Source organism: Dermacentor variabilis, unplaced genomic scaffold (genome assembly GCF_050947875.1).
Source record: "Dermacentor variabilis isolate Ectoservices unplaced genomic scaffold, ASM5094787v1 scaffold_12, whole genome shotgun sequence".
NCBI lineage: Eukaryota > Metazoa > Arthropoda > Arachnida > Ixodida > Ixodidae > Dermacentor > Dermacentor variabilis.
Genome location: NW_027460280.1, coordinates 46,167,888 through 46,188,677, shown reverse-complemented (window position 1 = coordinate 46,188,677; position 20,790 = coordinate 46,167,888). Strand labels below are relative to the sequence as shown.

The window sequence follows — 20,790 nt, the reverse complement described above, 5'->3', positions numbered from 1 at the left end:
AAATCCAAGGCAGCTCATGCTGCCTTGGATTTGGGCACTTTTAAAACATTAAAACGATTCTAAACATTCACATTGACCAACTGTCAGTACTGTGTGTGTCATTCCTGTCTCATTCATTCTGAATAGGCAAGGTTTTATTTTCTATGTTTGGTTAATTTGCTGTTTTTGTGATCTTCAGCTGATTTTGGTGTTTCTGCAAAGAACAAGCATACACTACAGAAGCGAGATTCATTCATTGGCACACCATACTGGTAAGAAATCTTGCACTGTGGTGTTTTTAATGAATAAGGACAGTGGCCAAGTTAGCCAATGTTTCCAACTTTTGTCCTTGATATGCCTTCAGTTGCATGCCATGAGTAAAGTATGCTTGGTGAGAAGTTATGTAAATTAGTGTTGCTCTTGATACTTCTGAACTAATCATTTCATCAGAAACAAAGCAGCAGTCTTGCTTATTTTTAGGCTGCTGGATAAGGCTAGTGTGGATATGGCTAGTGCAACCTACCTATGAACTTGCATTTCAGTGCTTGGCACTTGTCCAGTATTTCAACAAAAATCATGTCATAAACAGCCACCTGCTGAAATGGTGTTAATCCAATTGAAAAACCTTACGTAGCCACTAAGTTGCTTTGGGATATCTAGTAGCACATTTTTTAAATTACCCTCTTCATTTTATTTTTTTTTCTTCATTACGCTCTTATACATTACGCTTATGCACTGTTTTTTCCTTCCTAATACGCTTAAGATAAATATAAAGTTTCATGCCTTAACACACTCTGGTTATTCAGGATGGCACCAGAAGTGGTCCTTTGCGAGACGTACCGGGACAATCCATACGACTACAAGGCTGACATTTGGAGTCTTGGCATTACCCTGATTGAGTTTGCACAGATGGAGCCTCCAAACAATGAAATGAATCCTATGAGAGTCTTGCTCAAGATCCAAAAGTCTGACCCACCAACCCTTGCCCAGCCTTCCAAGTGGTACGTCCATCACTAATGTCACTCAAGGGGTCAGGCAGAAAACAAGAAATATGTTAATTCACAAAGTGAAAATAGGAAGCCACTGCCTTTTCCTACTTACTGTTTATTAATGCAGAAGTCATGGGTGTACCGTTTTCCGATATTGTAGTTTCTTGCTATCACCTGTCACAATCTTTATAAAGGTGCACTGAAGGTAAGGATTAAGTCAAGTTGAAGTGACAGATTATTGTTCCAAAATGTTCAGAGCATCATTTTCACAGGGAACTGAGTTTTTGTTAGCAAGACGTTAGCAAGAACATGTGGCAGGATTGGCACCACCACTGTATAAATACTGAACCAGCTCTAACATGTTATATTTAAGCAATTAGAACATCAAGCTGACTACTGATAATCAAAAGGTACTTATGGTGTATTTTAGCATGAATAAAATGTAGTTTCGCTAATTCTTATTCATTTTTGTGCTGTAGAACTTGCTTACGTTTCCATAAACAACTGTGTTAGTGCTATCTCCGGGAGCATGTGGTGCTCTCTGGCACCCTAGGGCCTCTGGGCAGCTATCTGGCATGCCAAAGGCATTGGCACACATTAGAGCATGACATCCGAGTCAGCTGGTGCAGCACAGTATTTCTGTGCTGCATTGATGTGTGGTGGACTTATCTATACCCGTTTTCTTGGATGACCTGCCATATTCAGAAGAAATACTGTTTTCAATAGTCATTTTTTTCCACTAAGTTGGTTCTTGGTGCAGAATAAATGCTGAGAGGTTTTAAAGGCCATAATCTATCACTCTAGCTGGTTTTGACATTTGCCTTTAGTGTCCCTATAATATACATTTCCTGATTTTTATGTTTAAAAAAAAGTGCATCTCACAATACCATGGTACAAAGTTCTTATTAAATGGGTTCTACTTTTGGCAACCTCAAAGGGGAAGGAAACATATCCCAATTTTCTGTGGACCACTAGCCCTTAGTTAGTGAAGTTTGTAAGAATAGCTTTATACATGTCCATGGACATGTATCCATGCCCTGGATAAATGAATTAGTCTTTAAAAACATGCATGCTTTTTTTTACGTGCAGATAAACAAAAAGGCAAGTGTACAACGCAGAAAGACAAATTTTAACACGGTTCGTTGTAGGACAGGAAACTATCTTAATTTTTGTGGTACACTGTGTTGCAGTCAGGGTTCATACACCTCCATGAAATCCTTGAAAACCTTTCAATTTGGAAAAAAAAAAGATTCAAGGGCCCTTAAAACTCCTTGAAAGTGTGTGTGCTCCTTGAATCCCTTGATAAGTGAGGTTGGGGGCGACTTTTGAACATTTGAAGTAACAAACTCTGCGCAGGGGCTACGTCATGGACATTGTCTATCGGGAAACGATCATAGATATGTTTTCTTTTGAGAGTGTCACTAAACAATTGCAATGTGGCGTGCCCGCAGCCACGAATGATAGGCTTGTGTAAATAACCATTGTCATCGTGGACCTAGACAAAACCAAATCAAGCAACCAAGCTGACCCACCATTTTGTTTTGCACCAACACCAAAGCGGATTAACTACATGTGCAAGTAACTATTCGTGTAGATAGCATTAGTTTTCTCATAATTACCGATACTTTAACTTTAAGCGCCTTGTATAACCTGGAGATAATAGCATTGTGACAACGCAAAAATATAAAAAATAAAAAGTCTCCAATCCCCTTCAGAGAGTTTAAGTAAAGTTTGCCTGTTGCATTAGGCCCTGCTGCATTATCAACATACCCTCTTTCCCCACAGAGTGCTCCGTCTTGAAGGATACATTTATAGCAGCAAGATCATGCTGAAGATTCTCAAAATGCCTCCAAAGTTTGCATGTAGCATGTCCAAGGGCTTCCGTGCATTTTCAGCGCATATTAGGAAACCACCACTTCATTGCAGTCCATAGTAAGGACTGCGATGAAGGGAAATGAAAGACTTCAATGAATGCAAAATTATACTCTTAAGTGTAAAATCTGGTGATAAGCATGTAGGAATGGAAACGTTCTTGAAGGTTTCAAAATGCCTCCGAAGTCTGCATGTAGCACTTCCAAGTGTTTTTGTGCTTTTTAAGCAAGTCCTAAAGAAACCACCGCTTTGTCGCAGTCTATAGTACGGACTGCTGTTAAAGCATGTTTTACTTGATTTCTCGTGTGAGAGGGGAGGTCACGTTTATTGTTCTGGTGTCTATGAACCAGCAACCACTTACTGCCTTCACATGGCTTGTCACTGTAAAAGGTCCGTATAATATATTTTGCAATCACGTTCCTAAACATATTCCAGAAGTCCATCTTACTGTTCCAAATAAATTTTTGGCTGCTCCAAAAGCTGCTCCAAAGTTGCATGGCTAAATAGCATCACTGATATTGGTAATAGAGGACGGAAACCTGCATGTAACATGCAATGTACTAGTCTTTCTTCACATAATGAAATATACAATTTCTTCTATACCACTATGCCAAATTTTTGGGATAACTGGGAGAAAATGTTTCGATTGTGAATATATTTTTGAATGCACAACAAGTGAAATAAGCATTGTTTCATGTTTCTACCACTATTCTATCCAGACTTATGAAAATTGGAAATTGTAACTTGTGAATGTGAATTCATTTTTTGCTTTTAATTACTCAAAATGGTTCAGGGTACAGAAATGTTGTATGATAGACTTGTTGCACTCCTTACCATTAGATAAAAAAATAATTATTAATTCAGGTAAGGAGAGTAACTATGCCTTGGAAAATTGCTGACGACCAAAAATTATTTGAGAAAAGTGGAAAAATCTAATCGCCATGGGAAAACAAGCATTTCATTCTCCTGTACACAGGAAAGTTGGCAGGAAAGCAAGCTAGAAAGATTCTTTCAAACGAGACCAAAATGGCATGGCTCTGATAAACAGTTTTGGAATGGTGAATGGAAAAATGGGTCATTTTCCATCCACCATTCCATTCATTTTCCATTCAAAATGGGTCAATGAGAATGGAAAATGGGTCAAATGGATCAATATGGGTCATCAGAGCTTTCATGGGCAAAACTAAGCATTTCGTAGAATAAAAACGTTTCTACTCTCTCTCTCTCTCTCTTCCAGCAGGTGTGCCAGAAAAATTACAAAAATGAAAAATTATTTTTTAGTGGTACTTCTGTCTCCAAGACCCATTCCCCTTTTACTTATCCTCCCCCTCCCCCCCATCCGCCTCACACTTTCATTTTGCTTCCAAAATTTTAGCTTTCAATGCTCCTAAGTATCAATGTTTTAAAGCGTGTTTTACCTGATTTCTTGTGTTTGCTCTGGTTGGCAATGCTTGTTTTTTTTTTTTTTCGCACCATGGTTATACACTCTTTAGTTCACACCATGATTAAACACTCTTTAGTTCGATGTTAAAATAACAATAAAAAGGAATGTTATAAAAACTGGCTTAGTAAATTGTGCTTATGCAGCAGCAAAAGATCACCCTTAGCCTGAGAGCAGGCTTGGTAAGCCAGAAAGGATGTAGAAATAAAAGCTGGGTGGTGACTAGTGATGCAAAACTATTTATAGCACTGTCAACACTATAAATAGTATAGTCAACATTCAACTATAAGCCCCGAGCACGACCTACAGAGGCGCTGCAAACACTGCTCGCATGACGTCTGGGCAAGGACTCGCTTCAGTCATCTGCTACAGTTCAGGTGACGTTTGGGAATCTCCTGCATTCTTTGTTTGGTTTCATACTCTATGCTAGTTAAGTTATGGTGTTCCTTTCAAATATATTTTTCATGTGTTTCCATTTCTAAATAAAATTACTATTAGCACTACTTTTATTATTAGAGCATGAGTTATGAGCTAACACTGCAATCGAGATTCTTCCAGCGCCATTTGCTCATTGAACTACTTCCCAAAATTAGGCCACCTGTTGCCGACTTTAACCCTTTGAGGGTCGATTTTTTTTATTGAAGATTCCAATTCGGCTGAGGGACCTATTTCGAAAAAAATTTACCGTAAAGTGAGAAAAAATATTTTGCGTTGGTATATATTCCGAGGTAGTCCACCTTGAAGTATAATGAGACTACGGGCTGCACATACACCATGAGTCAGCATAAGGGAGGAATTGCCCTCTGCAACAGCTTCGGCGTCACGCAGATCGTCGCATACGACCATTACCAGGACACTTGCGCGTGGTGGTACAGTTAAACTGTCGGTGTAAACTCGAAGCATGTTACGTTGGCAATTGTTGTGGTTGTTCGCTGCTCTTTCTGTCGAAAAAGTCACTGTGTGCTCCCGGAGGTCTATAATGGCACCATACTCTCGCAGAAAGTCGATGCCCAAGATAAGGTCCCGAGAATAATCGCAGGAGTATAAGGCAGCTGGCTGGAAATGTGGACCCACGAATTTGTACTCTGACCGTGCACATGCCCAACGGTGTTACGACATGCCCGCCAGCAGTACGAATTTGCGTTCCAGACCAAGGCGTGATAACTTTTCTAAGTTCCGTCGCTAGTTTTCCGCACAAGATTGAGTAGTCGGCCCCCGTGTCCAATAAAGCACTAACGTAACGGCCGTCGAGCACAACAGGTATGTCAAGCGAGAGTCTGTCGCTGAGTTCGGCTGCTGTCATCGTTGAATCGTGCTGAATAGACCGTGCTCGCGTCGATGGGAGGTCTTCGGAAGGGCGATTATCAGCGGCCTCGCCCCTGAAGGTCGCTGTTCTTAGTTTTCCCGGCGAGGGCTTGGCGATCGTCCCTGCGCTGCCATTGGAGGGCTTCTAGGAGCGGGGGAAGAACGCCTGGGGGACGGCGAGCACGACTGCCGCCACGGGAAAAGTGGCATACTCTGCTGTATCAAGTATTCTTCAATCGCCCTAGGCCTTTCGCCATATCTGGGCCGTTGAAGCTCATCACGCACCACAGAGCGGATAAGATCTCGGAGAACGTCCACGTTTCCAAAGGCAATCGCGTCCGTCAGTGAAGCAGCGTTCGCGTGCTTGTCATACGGAGCTGAGCGCTGGTCCGAAGGTGAAGTTGGGTTCAATTGCCTTTCATAGAAAGTTGAGCGCTGGTGTAACATCTTTTCCATCGTGGTGGCTTCGGTTAAGAATTCAGCCACGGTCTTCGGCGGGCTTCGAACAAGACCAGCAAATAGCTGTTCCTTAACTCCCCGCATTAGATGGCGCAGCTTCTTTTCCTCAGACATGGTTGGGTCCACCCGACAGAAGAGGCACGTCATATCCTCGACGTACGACGTCACGCTCTCGTTCGGCAGATGAATGCGGGATTGGAGCGCCCGTTCGGCTCGTTCGCGGCGATCAGCATTGGTGTAGGTCTCCAGCAAGGCACGACGGAACTCGAGCCACAATTTGATGAGCCCTTCTCGGTTCACGTACCAAGTGCGGGCACCGTCCTCCAAGCTGAAGTAGACGTTCCTTAACTTCGCCGCGTCGCTCCATTCATTTATCTCAGCAACACGCTCAAACTGGACTAACCAGTCTTCTACACCCTCGAAGATATCTCCGTGGAACACTTTCGGCACTCGGAGATTCTGCAGCAGATACTGCGTTGCTGTTGTGGCCGTACCTTGCCTAATGGTCGGTAAGGACATCGACGTTCCTTCCATACCGGTGTGTGGGGGTGTCGATGTTGTTGCGGAGAGATGATCAAGCTCTGGAGGCAATCCTCGGATTCTCCTGCTTGCCCGGTGAACAGGGGTGTCCACTAGGATAGGGCTGGTACTCCTGCTACCAGGAGGGGTTTGTGGCATCGGATAAACCGTAGTCCGCACCTCCACCAGTTTTGTCACGAAAAGACAATGGACGATGTACCCGGCGTCGGCGAGGGAGGCATTTGTACAAGATGGCGTGCAATAATTCAAGCCGGCGTCCTCAACTCCTACCTCTTCTACTTCAGCGCCCGTCTCTTGCTGAGCGCGTGTTCCAGTCCCAACTTCTTTTTTCAGCGCTGGCTCGTGACATCTAGCGGCATTATGTACTGTTTATTCATGAATAACAACAATAAAAAAAACTAATAATAATTAAAAATTTGATGCATTGTTATACTCATAAGGCTTAGAAAATGTGCACATGAGAACATTTTGCAAGTGTCAAATGTTCCTGTTCTTACACTAATATTTACGTTCATAGTGTAATCGAAATGCGTAGGGGAGCGCATTCAAGAAAACTGATTGTGTGCCCATCAGAAAAGCAAAACATATGACAAACTTCCGCAAATCTTCATCTTATCGCCAACCAGAGGCAATTAGTTTTCGCGAGTCTCTAAAAAAAGAAAAGGAAACGCATGCGCGGCGGCATACTTCCTATGCGCACCCCTGTGAGCACTAAACAAGCTAGAAACAGGCGGTCGCCCTTTGAGCGATTAGTAACAAGATAGCCATCAGTTTTGCTAGTGCAAGAAGCCGAAACCGCCCGCGGAACAAAACTCAAACCAGCGCCCACCCACGCCAATGCGCGAGCGGTACCATATTGCCACGACCTTGACACAGCTGACAGCCACTCGGTGCAATTCGGTGCCACATGCTAGGCTTGTTGGATGGCTCCCAGAAGAAGACAATGATGAAGGTGCCCAGGACAGCTATATATATAGATGCGCCGGAGCAAATTAGCTCTAAAACAAACAAACCGTGCAACAAAAACCAAGAAAGGGAGGCGCAAGAAAACAATTACCTGTATTCCCACATAGTGGCAGCACATGCCAGAAAAGAAAAAGTTAGGAAATTGGCACGCATTTTAAACGTACAGACGGTGCCGTAAACATACGGCAACGACCATTTCTGACTTTTTCGCGGCTCCGTATATTTACGTCTGACCCTTAAAAGGTTAAGCGGCGGCAATTTGAAGTGAAGCTAATTTAGGGCTTCAGCTGTTTGCAGCATACGAAAAGGCATAGATCAGTATTTATTCCCTTTTCAGTGCTGTGCATTCAACTGAGTTTGACGTGTTACAGGCTTTTGTTGCTTGCTGAATAGCTTTATGATGGGTCTGTTTCAAAAGACTCGCACAGTTGCTTCGCTCATATTTTGGGGCAAGATATGCTTCTATGGCTGTAGCCAGCAACAAGTCGAAGTCTCATTCATTAGTAGTCTGGGACACATTGACGATATCAGCATTCACTGAAGGAGGTCAAAATCAATTCATAGGAGGCTTGTAGTGCCTTTATACGGTGGGCATGCTTTATAGACTGACCAAGCAAATAGTGCTCAGTTTGTACTTAAACCATATAGATTCGATACATTAAGCTGCACAGCTTAAGTTGGTGTTACTCTTCAGGGCAGCGTAAGCTGCGCTTAGGCACTCCAGTTGGTGCTGTGAAGGACTGCTTCATGGTTTCAATTTCAAGTAGTGAATGGATGGGTTTCCTGAGCAAATGCGGGCCTTGTCGTTACGACAGTTGGTTTGTTTCATTGGCTGGATGGGTGTGCAATATTGTTGAATGGGGGGGAGGTTGCTGTAATCCACTATAAAACATACTGCCACTTTTAATAGCTTGGCTCTCAATCTTAGTCATGAAACATTCCTTTCATTTGATTGCTGTTCAAGTAGTCGTAAAGTTCATACTATATATGACTCGCAGCCATCTTAATAGCCGTCAAAGATGCTTTGTCACAGTGTGGCTGTTCTGGAGATTGGTGAAAGTAGCAAATTTGTCATACAAAATGCACACTTAACTCTCCTTTTTGCATCATTGCAGTGCCTGAAATTAACGAGAATAACTCGCCAGAGCAATAAGAAGCTTCATAAAGGCTTCGCAGGCAGTATTCATCTTATATGCAGATTTATAATGTTGACACCAAATACCAATATTCTGTTTAAAATATGTCTGCCATAACTAAGTAATAACGCAGTGCTCGTGTTTTGAGCAAAACATCGTAAAAAATTTTGCATGCTGAATTTGCAGGCATTCTTCTTCTATAAAATTTATGGACAGATGCGGCACACTTCTGCATTATGGCAAGAGCAGTAGACCCTTTCAACTCTACATAGCTTGTGATATCAAAACCACAAATTTTCATCAGTCTCGTGTTTTCAAAAATCAAGCCGCAGTGTAGACGTGACAGCAGAAAGCAGCCAAAACATCCTTCAGTAGGTATGGTTGGCATGCAAATACTCCAGTGCATGTATCAAGTGAAAGCATGCACGTGGCAGTCGAGCGAGTCCGAGCAAGCAGTGTCCTTGCCTGGACATCACTCATGAGAGGCCGCCACTCCAACTCCTGCCCTCTAATTGATAGTGCTGTATTTACACGATTGTAAGTCGACTCGAATGCAAGTCGACCCCCCCCCCCCCATATCGTGCGACAGGAAAAAAGAAAAGAGAGCATACCCGAGGGAGCATTCAATAACGAAAATTTATTAATAGCTGACATGGTCACTGGACTACTCATCTTCACTAGTGCTGCCATCGTCATCGTTGCTACAGTCCTACAGTGCGTCGTCGTCCCGCGAAATTTCACATTTGGCAAACAACCGCACCACGACATCTTGTGAAACAGCAGCCCACGCCGAATGCACCCAACCTCTTTTGACAGGTCCGGTTGGCGTAATTTTGCGGTCTGCTGCCACGAGCCACTCGTACTCACGGCGGAGCAGGCCCTTAAAAGGCGAAGATCCGGGCTTGTTTCATGACCATGTCGCACTTCACTGGCAGGGACCGATCACGCATTTCAGCGACGTACGCTGCAAGCTTAGCCTACAGCTCCGGAAAGCATCCAGACTTCGGCACGTCGGAAATTCCTCACTTGCCGTTACAGGTGAAAATTTCGCTTCGCTGCAGTCACCACTCTCACACCACCCATTCAAAACATGGAACTTGCGGCCCGCTGCGCAGCAATTTGTTTCTTCGGCGTAAAAGATGGCAGCCCTCTTGAATGCTACTGTGAACGAGTGCCGAATGATTAGTGGGCCTGGAGCACTCGTGACGACTGAGGAAGCATAGAAGTAGCATGTAGCCGGCAGTCAAGTGGAACGCTTCAAACCAATGCCTTTCGTCAAGAAAGCTAAGCGCAGCAGGCAAAGAGAAACCCGCAAGCGGTGTCTGCTCTTCCATGAACTACCGATGCTCCCTGCAAGCGCCGCCGTTCTGAGGGTGCCGCCGTGAATGGAACAGCGGCGCTTCCACCAACTATCGACACCCTCTCATGAGTGTTGTGTGAACTGTAAAACTCTAAAAAAATGTTAAAAAACTCTTCCGAAAAGCGAACAAGCATGCGGGATAGCAAAAAGCTACGGGTGGGGCCATAGAGCAAACATAAAATTGTAACTACGTTGTAGCTCCCGTTGGTCTCGCTTTTTTGGCGGTGCCATGTTTCGGTTTCGATTGTAAGTCGACCCCCCACTTCAGCTTTTCATATTTAAAAAAGTAGTAGACTTACAATCATGTAAATAAGGTAGGTGCCATCGATAGTACTATAGAGGTCACTTTTGATACTACTGTTGAGAATGCAAAATTACACTATGTACCACATGTAAAAACTAACATAAACTTGATAATGTTTCCCGGTTCCCTATTGCGGGCACTGAGCATTTACTGATGGTCAGTTGTAGCAAAATTTCTGGTAGTATCACTAGCCAAGAATTGCAAAACTATTTTTATCATGCTTAGTAGCAAACTATTGTAATACTATAAATAGTATTTTCTTACACTGTCAATAGTTTTAAAAAACTATTGATGCTATCAATATTCAATTTACTGATAGCTTTGCATCTCTAGTGGTGGCACCACAATCAAATTAGACAGTTTTAGTTTAGCGTACACTATACCATTGCGTACACTATAATATAGCGGATCGTTACTGCGCATGTGCAGAACACTAAAAGACCCATAGCGTATGCGTATGCACGCTATTTCTCAGATTTAGCATTAGTCTTTGCATAGTTTGCGTAGTTTGTGGGAAACATGACGGCGGTCCCGGCTACTCACTTTAAAATGAATTTGTTGTTGCTTTTGTAAAATGCGCTTCGTTCGTTGGTAGCAAATGACTGTGTAAACAGCTTTCGCTTAGTCTCGGGTCGTTTCGACGACAGAGTTTTATGGATAACCTTGTGGAGTTTTCGAGATCGCTTCTCGTTTCGAATGAGTCCAAGCCTAACGAAAGAAACCTTCCAGATGTCAGCGCCACCTATCAGTAAAGTCAGTAGATAGCCATGACCACAACATGTGGCCTCCGAGATTGGAAGATCTTGCAGGCCAACTAAAACTGTAATAAACATGCGCTGCCTAGCGTACACTGTACTATAGCGTAAAGTGTATGCAAATATAGTGTATGCTATACTATAACTGTCTATTGCTAAACCTACTCATTGTGGACTTTGACATCTGCTCCAGTCTGCATTGTTACTGGTTGAGAAGGACTACACCGCATTTCAAAGGAGCCAGGGACTCGCAGAAAGTTTGGAAAATGTTTTTGTGTGAAAATGGCCAAAATGCAAAAAAATACTTCTAAATCTACGATGTCACACTAATGTGCTGGCACTGCAGTTTAAGTTTGATCTTAGTCTTTTTTTTTTTTTTTTTCTGGTAGTACTAATCATTGTTATTCTGCCACAGAAGTGAAACTAGAGCCTTGGAAGAAACCAGTCTAAATTGATTTCATGTTATTTTTTTGTATATTTCTAATGGATTCATTTTATTCATGTATTGAATAATAAAGCTAAGTGGCTGCCGTTGTCTAGTATTTAGCAGCTACTTTGCATGCATGACTGAGAGCCACACCCACCTTTTATTTTTTATTTTCATCTATCGCCTGTTTCTTTATCTTTAGAGCTCTGTCTAGTAATGCTTAAAACCTTGTAGGCTGCATGTCTGTAGCACTCCCAAAATTGAAAAATTGTGTGCATTCTATGCAGCATTGATTTTTGTTTAGTAGACTTGACTGAAACATCATGACAGTAGCTTGTGTTACCTTGTCTGGTTCTATATGCCTGTAGAGAGAAGCATTAAAAAAGACATAAAGAGGATTGAGGTGGGAAGACTTGCTATGTTGTGCTGCACCTTTCTTGTAGACTAATTCACAAATAATGTGGCCCTTCCCTGTGAAATGACAATACCTGTGTGATGGAAAATACTGTGACCATGGGGAATGAATGTTTTCATGCAGGTCGAAAGACTTCAGAGATTTTTTATCCCTTTGCCTGACCAAAGACCCAAATCAAAGGCCAACCTCGGAGGAGCTACTGAAGGTATGTTCCGCATTACTCTCAGGTTTTTTTAAAGTTGCTTGAATGCTGTGACTAATTCTCAACATTCTTGGTCTAATGCAGCATCCCTTCGTAACAAAAAGTGTAGATAGGAAGCCTTTGAAGGATCTTATCAGTGAATACAAGGCTGAAGTGGTTGAAGAGGTGACTGAAGAGCACGAGGATGACATTCCTGATGTATGTATCCAGTTTTTTATGCATTTTAATTTGTCTTGTGCATATTAAATATAGGTCAGTGTTGCTATGCTGTACGTTAGTGGCTTAGTGCACTTCAAGAATCTTCAGGCAAGGTTATCGGAAGCATTCACTAGCACAGTACCCTTAAGGTTTAATGAAATGGAAAAGCCTGTAATGGGGAACAGAATGTGTTTGTATGTGGCCTTGTTTTGTGTAGTGAAAGTGCAACATTAACCTCTATATTTAATGGAATAAATGCTCATCGTGAGGTAAATACATGAGTTATTGCTCCATTAAAGAAGTAGGTGTTCAACTTCCGGCCCTCAATTTTGCAATTACAGTGAGCTCTAGTACACAACTTGCCGACAATGGACATTGAAGGGCATTCGTCCTTTGCCAAGTACCTGAACAAGAACAGGAGGTATTAAGTAATGTTGATGCAAACTTCTGTTTTCACAAATAAGAAGATACATTAGCCAAAAAGACTGCCCTATTAACGTGGACTATTCTCTTTTGGTGCCTCCGTAAGAACCACCCGCACTCTAAGAACCAGCACCTCATATAAAGGCATTATACAAATCCAAAGAGATTCATGCTGAGCTTGTGACAGTGACGATATGGTGGCCGCCATCAGCTCGGCATGAATCTCTTTAGACGTGTGTCCCTTGAAATGCTGAAAGCATATTGGTGCCTCTGCTTCAACCAACTCCCCCAATGGGTGCTGCCTATTTTGTTCTAATAACCTAGCGGTGTTCCACAGTACATGGAATACAGTTTTTATACTTTATGCACTCATTTTGATGCCTGTCCTGTATGCGTGCTCCAAAAGTTATGGTAACGATAGTACAAACTTTATGAACGCCCCTCATGTATCAACTACAAAATCGTAAGCATGCGTTCTTGCTTGTTGTAACTTGCGTGCTGCTCTCGTTAGTGCTTTGTCTTTAGTACCTCATTTCTTAAAGTCCTTGCCTCTTATCTTTTTTAGTACCGGCAGTCATTGAGCATAGAAAATGACACGACAGGAGAGACTATTTCCAATCTTAGTGAGCCCATTGAAGAGCCTAGCGGAGAAGCCAAGCCAGCTGAACCAAAAGGCAAGTTTCTTCTGTATTTCCTTGATTTTGTGCAGATTCACTCCCTCATTCTTTCTGTGTTCAAAAAACAAACAAAAAAACTGTTTTATTTGTCTCTTTGTGACCTAATCAATATTACACTGCAAAAATGAACAAAATACAGGTGTTTACTGCTAATTTGTGCTATAACATGTCCTTCATCAGTCAGGTAGAATCCATACAATTCTGCATACTGGCACTTGAATGCAGATACATTCCAAAGCAGGGAGCTTATATTCTTCATGAAAAAGTATAAGGATACCACCATTTTGAAATTTTAAGCGCGTGTTCTTGGTATATGATTTCTTCTTCAGTACCTTAAGCAAATTTTATGCTAAGTTTGATGTGTTCAATCGCCATTCACAATCTGGACATACCATGTTAGACCTTTAGATGACTTGCTATGGGGCACATGTAAAGGAGTTCAGTGTAGATTAAAGGGCATTAATGGCTGTCTATAAAAATTTCGTTAGCATTTTTGTTGGTGCTTTAAAGGGCCCCTCACCAGGTCTGGCCATTTTGAGCTGACAAACGCAGAGCATACAATGCGTGCTAACGACCGTGTTTGCAAAGAAATACATCGCTGCGCACCGCGGAAAGGTCTGAAACTTCAATCCAAACACCGCCTTCCCTTTTGCTTGCGGTGACCGCGCTCCAAGCCAGACGGTGACGTGCTGCTGTCCCTGCGCTTACGTAGTCGGGTCCGCAATGTGACATCGCTCGTGGTAACATGCAACTTCGAGACTTATTCAAGGCAACGTCTGTTATTTGTGTGATCTGTTGCTTGAATTGACAAATTGAAGTTTAGAGAAATAATGAAACACACAAACAGAATGTCTGCATGTTTTTTGTTTTACTTCGCACCGAAGCAAAAGAGACGTACTTCGGCTTCGTTCTGCTTGTTGCCACGGTCGTGCAGTTACGTGCGTAGGTTTCAAAACTATGCCACTTTCTGCCGTGCTCCAGCGCGGGATCATGCTCTACAATCCGCTTGTTCTGCCTCAGTATTCGTGTAGCACTGAATTATACCGCTAGTCATGTGCCCTTGTGCACAGCGCACAAAATCGTGCACTGTGCAAAACCAGACAATCACAGCAACTCGTGTGCAACGCTGTCAGCAAAAATGTGCAGCACCGAAAAAGAAAAAAAAATGAAGGCGGGGCTCGTGACGTATGCGTCACGCGATCCTCAAGGTCCGGTATGGGAGAACGCAGGGAAGGAATTTTGCTTGTGGAGACTAGACGGGGCGAGTGGAAAGAGTGTCTCGCTATGCAGTGGAGCTCGCCTCCTGAAATCATGGGTTCGCCGCGCTGAAATATTTCTATCTTGGCTATTAATGAGCCGGTTTGAAAAATTTTTGCAGCAGAACGCACCCTAGAGGTCACGTAACAACTTTCAGTATATAACCAAAATTTGATATAGGGCCTGGTGAGGGGCCCTTTAAAAGCATGTACTGCGATGCAGCAATGAAGCCAGATGTTTGCCAGTTCACATCTGAATCATTTTTTAATAGCTGCAGAGGTCAAACCTGAAGAAGTCTCCAAAGATGAAGTGGTGCCTCCAAAGCCTGTAAGCAAGGAAGGCAGAACTGCACCCAGCCCTCCACCCCAAGCACCTTCTGACAAGGAGTCAGTGTTGGATAAAGTTGAGGTGCCTGAGGCACGACCTAAAACTCCTCCCAAGCTTCCAGAAGAACCTGCTCAAGTTCAGGCGAAACCACCGGTCCCTTCAGAAGAGTGAGTCACTCATTTAGCGGAGCCTAGTTGTGACTGATGTAGTGCAAAAAGATCCATGACGCATGAATAAAGTTGATAGTCTGTTGTAAGCACTGAAAGATGGATCAAACTGAATTCTAATGTTACTAAAATTACTTCAAATCAGAATTCACTTGTGTTAACATACCTTTTAGCGGGAATGGCTGTGCGATGCACTAGAAGCCTAGCAAAGCAGTAGCAGCTCTGCAGTGTACTTTCCTTCCCTTGAACTAGGTCAAAGGCCATAGAAGTGACGCCACCTAAAACTTTGGACCGGCCGACCTCCCCAGAGTTGCCAGAGCCTGAGGAGACCCTTCCAGTTCCACAAGCATCAACACCTATTCGGGGTGGTGAAGTGGTGGTTGTATCTAGTGAGTGTCAGGGCTTTGCTTCTTTATTGTTCCTTGCCTTAGCTTAACTCTTACAGTGTTATACCCCTGACACACGGGCACTCTAAAGTCCTTTAGGTAAGGGGACACCTACCGGAAAGGTGTTCAATCGCAGTGACACAAGGTAAAGGAGTATCTTCTTTAAGTCAAAGTTCCTTTGCGGGAAAGGAGATTGCGCAATCTACTTTTCGAGTGGAAAAGGAGTTTGTCTCGCACACAGCGTGCACAACTCATCAATAGAAGGAAACTTGCCACACAACTACGGTGCCCCATAAGTATTTTTTTTACCTTGCAAAAATGTTTTAATTTTTATCGGTAATGCAATTTGTCGAACAGTGAAGATTTACTCTAGCTATACTCTGAAACGCTTGCACCACGTTGCCAGTGCCGCCATGTTGAATTCCGGCAGTGTCATTTCCTGCGTCGGCTTTGGTGTGTTAGCATCGTGAAACCATCGTTCGTTGCGCACGTAGGCCCACCTTCTGCAATAGGCAGCTCGAGGGGTCACTGGTGAAGCAGTCAACATGAAGCATGCTCATGATGAGTGGACGTTTGATGTTTTCCACTTTCGCCTTGGCTGCGTTTATGTCATCTTCAAGAGATCCGAGAGCGACAAGTGTCAGAGCGACCTCAACTCTTGCTTCATCGCTAGCGTTTCACTGAACCATGATGCAAATGCTCAGTTCTGTCACGCAATCACAATTGTGTGAATAACACATTCAGTAAAACGCGTTATGCCTGCATGCACGAAGAAAGAGACAAAAAGACGTGAGAAAGGACGACAGAAACGTGGCCAGCACCAGAATAGATACAGCATGCACAGCTATTCTAGTACAGTGTAGCATTGCAAAACACCGACTGTACATAGACCAATTTAAATTGCTGCTAAGAGCACGAAAACGCGAATAAAATAAACTAATACGTGAATTATAAGCAATCAACAACGAAAAAAAAATATTTTCGGGTTCTACAGTAGCTAAATGTAACCCAAATATGCAGCTTTTTGAAAATGTTTTCTCTCTTGCTGCTTTCACAAGCAGCAATATTTTTCTTGCGGCGTTCATCTGAGGAACCACCTAAGGAAGTTAGTGCTGTGCCGTGTGTCATCGGCGCAACTCCTTTCTGCAAAGGGTCCTTCAGAGTAACAAAAAGGGTTTACTGCAAAGGACTTCAGTTTTGCCCGTGTGTCAGGGGTATTAGTCCAACTGCACCATTTCGCTGCAATTCAACTTGCCTGTGACTTGCTGTGCCCTCCCTAGTGCCACTTGTGCCATAGTGCACAATTTCACCTGTTTTACATGGCAATGGAACGTTTTTGGCTTGTATTGGTCTGGCAACTAGTGCCAGATGCAGACACAAGCAATTCAATCCATTCTGCGTTCCATTGATTGGCTTGCTAGTATTGTATTGCTAACCTTGTTTAGCTTTCACGCACATTCCTAGGTTATAGCGTATTCATTCTGCATTGTTGCAACTCCACCGAAACTGCTGCACTTGTGTGCTTCCTCCTTCCAGTCACAAAGTTGGAATATGAGCAAACGTTGGTAGTCTCTTTACTACATGCATGCCCAAGTAATTTGTAAACCTTTGAGGCACCCGCTTCCGATTTTGTTAGTTCCATGAATTGAGAACTGGGGCGTTGGATAGCGCTTCCATAGGAACACTTTTTTTTTTTTTCACTGGTAATGTACTATTTTATTACAGGGGTCCATTCACACTTGCAACAAACACGAGCTACCATTAGATCCCTGTAAAGCCGCACCCATGTAAGGGCAACACCCCCAACTTGGCAGCCCAAACAATGCAGAAGCATTTGCGTTTGGTGCCCCGATGCCGTGCACGCGCGGCATACTTTCGTGTGTCGCTACTAGATGGCGAGAGCCGGACATTGACCTCTAATGCAATGGTCAATCTGGGGATCCAGGGTGTGCACAAATCAAGGCTGCATCGGCACCATTTTGACCGAAAGGTTTGGTCCCATTTAAGGGCCACACCTCGTCAAAATTGGGGAAAAAAAAGTGTGTCTCTTACACAAGTCTGTATGGTATTTTATGAAACTCATACAAGTGGGCCTTGGTTTGATCGCACACAGTAACGTAGAGCAGGTTCAAAATGGGCAACAGTTTCTAGCAGAAAGGAATGTGAGCACGGCTTCTTGCAGATCCAGAGGGTAGGCCCTGCCCCTGAATCCCAATTACTTATGTAGGTGCTCCAGAGAATTATAAATAAGTTTATTTTACAAGTGGCACAGAATTTAGCTCATGTCTATGGCAGAACTACAAATGCCACCAAGATAGAATTCATCGAAAATGGGAGGAACGCTGTCGCAAATCTGCATGTGGCGTTAAATGTGTGTGGATCAAGTAGTTTTTTGTACAAACATTCTTTTATAAAATACTTGAAAACATTATACAGCTAATTTCTGCTGTTTCATGTGTGTCCCAAAAAACTCTACATTACACTGAGATTATATTTAGTGGCAGTGGGTGCATCTTAAGGGTAATTTGTGATGGAACCATAATGTTTGTGGCCTAAATAGGAGCGTAAATAATTACTGAGCCCTCTTTTGTTTTTCCCCTATTTTTATTGCATTATGAGGTTCATAGTAGTTTTCCCCAGTGTCCTCTGTAAAATGTGACACCTTGCTTATATTGGTTAAATGAAGGGGCATGATATGGTTAACGTGTAGGCAAATTTCAAAGCATGTGGTTTAATTACTGCCTTGGCAGTAAATTATCAGGGTGTCTACCAACCAGGAAAACCGGGAATTCTGAGGAATTTTGAACAGTCTGAAAATACCCAGGGAAAACTCAGGGAATTTGTGCTTCTATCAGAGAAAATTAGCTGTAATTTTATTGAAAGGCAATGAAAGTCGCGGTAGTGCTGGCTAAAATAACAGAGGGATTGTAACGAATCATATTTTGACGCCGTGTCGTCGGCTGGAGGAGTTTCCAGTGTGCAATCAACGACAGACTTTCTGGACGCCCAATAATTCGGACAGCTTCGTGGCGCCACCACGTACCCTATAGAGTCACTGTATAAGAACTTCTGAAATTTCGGACGCAAGAACGCTTCGCTGTCCGACTTTCCGGACTTTTTGCTGTGATCACAGGTCCGAAACAGCATTAATCAAAGCCACCATTGCCGCCGTTTTGATTACCTCGCCACCTCGAACCAGCGCTCTCGGACACAGATCCGCTGGCAGCCGTAGCCACTACCGTGGCAAACGCTAGGCCGGTGCTTCGACATTTGCTATTAAGCTTCTTGCCGTTCAGCGCCATGTTTTTCATTGAAAGAATTTGCTGCTGTCAGCAACGGCACCAACTCCCCCTTTGTGGTCCTCACGATTGGTTTCAAAGCTCAGGAAAGCACGGTGCGTTGCAGAATGCCATGTCCCGAAAGTCAGCTTCGCCTCAATGCAGCAATGTAGCATTGATAACTAAAATACTTAAATAGCATGATTACTAGAGATTGACAGCATCAGGCATCAAGGTGTCAGTCTGTCTTGACATAAAACAAGGTTCTATGTCAGTCAGGAAATTTTGCAAAGCCACTCAGGGAAAACCTGGAAAACTCGGGGAATTTGGAAATGTAAACTTGGTAGACACCCTGATTATGTATGCAAGTCATTTTGTTATGAACAGTGCAGAATTTAACTCACTACCTTGGTATAACTATGAATACCATCAACATCAAATTTATTTATAAAGTATGGGAACATTATGGCTGATTTGCTCACTAAGTACTAAATGGGTGAGTGTGTCTGTAAAAAATTTAAAGAAAGTGCGCGAAAGCATTATGTGCGGGCAAAGTTTCAAACCTGCGAATTATATGCAAGGTAACGCATTAAACTATAGTTTAATTTCAGGGAACTGAAATTCTTAATGCAACTGTTTGAAGGAAACAGCTTCACTAGCAGTTGGGCTTTGATTCTGCAAGGTTGCACAAGTCTACTGTCTTACACCTGGCTGCATAGTTTTGATCTCGATGGTATATAAAGGTTACCGTGGCATTATTTACTAGGAAGACAGACTCAGTTAGCTGCTGCTCTCAGACCATTAACCTAGTGTATTTGTTTACTGTTGAGCAGCATTTACTCATTGCACAATAATACGAAGCTGCACCAAATGGCTACACACTTACTGTTGTACTGTTCCAAGTGATCCAAAATGCCAATTTTTCTACTCCAAAGCTCCTCTAAAGCATTTTTTTTTTCCTCCAACAATTGTCTGAATCCTAAACTGACTGGACAACTACTGCCCTTCGGACTTTGCCTTAAGCACTGCTTTACTTGTGCATTACTTGTATGATTCATTCGTTCATGTACTTTACCCAGGCTTATCCATGATAGATGACTCCAGCTCCCACCTGAAGGACACTTGTGAAATTGGAACTTCTGAAGTAGATAAAGCAGAACTGTAAGTATTGCAGTACTTTTCATTGTGAAATTGATTACAGTGTAGACTGCTTATAGCATAAGTTGCGGGAATTGTAAAAATCCGCGCTATAAATGGTACTGCGTTATAACCAAAGCATGTTTTTTTCGGCTTTTGCCTATGCCAAACGGACCACCCACTTTTCAAACACAATTTGTTACATATTTCACTCACACACACATGCAACACAATCTCAACACAGCAAAGAAACCAAGTTCTACTGACAAGTGCGACATCAGCGGAAGAACGCTGTTATTTTCGTCTGGAGATTTTTTTTAACAGCGCTTCGAACAATTTCGTCCTCTACAAGGCTTAAGCACTGAAGCGCTTTCTCACTCAAACTGTTCTTTGTGCAGTACATCTTCACTTTGTTGAGGTATTCCAAAGCGTCTGCACGGAACATCCGGGTCTGGCGTCGGGTCGACATCGTCGTCCGACTCGTCTTCGGTTGCAAGCTCCGTGCACTGCTGAGACGATCGCGTCATCCATGCTTGCTTCCTTGCAGACAGGAAGCTCCGACTCAGCGCCATCGACGTATTCTTAGAATGTGTCTGTGATGGAAACAAACTTGCTTTCAACGAGGCCGGACCACACGTCGTCGGTGTTGACCGTCTCATCGGCAATATTGTCGCTCGGCTCATCGGCATCAAGAGCCTCTTCATTGCACACGAAGCCTGCTTTGTTGAAGCACTTGCTTGTTGTAGTGGCTTTCACTTGCCACCACGAAGTGGCAACCATATCAATCACG

The 20,790-nt window shown here is 43.1% G+C and overlaps 1 protein-coding gene across 2 annotated transcripts in view; it reads left to right on the top strand.

Moving 5' to 3' along the window:
• Positions 1 to 20,790, top strand: part of Slik (Sterile20-like kinase) — a 121,363-nt gene that overhangs the window by 7,627 nt on the left and 92,946 nt on the right. For both annotated transcript variants that reach the window (XM_075677379.1, XM_075677380.1), the window contains exons 4-11: positions 179 to 251; positions 786 to 980; positions 12,072 to 12,153; positions 12,235 to 12,348; positions 13,337 to 13,445; positions 14,977 to 15,199; positions 15,452 to 15,588; positions 19,943 to 20,024. In XM_075677379.1, coding sequence (XP_075533494.1) covers positions 179 to 251; positions 786 to 980; positions 12,072 to 12,153; positions 12,235 to 12,348; positions 13,337 to 13,445; positions 14,977 to 15,199; positions 15,452 to 15,588; positions 19,943 to 20,024 — 1,015 coding nt within the window. The remainder of the gene's footprint in view (positions 1 to 178; positions 252 to 785; positions 981 to 12,071; positions 12,154 to 12,234; positions 12,349 to 13,336; positions 13,446 to 14,976; positions 15,200 to 15,451; positions 15,589 to 19,942; positions 20,025 to 20,790) is intronic.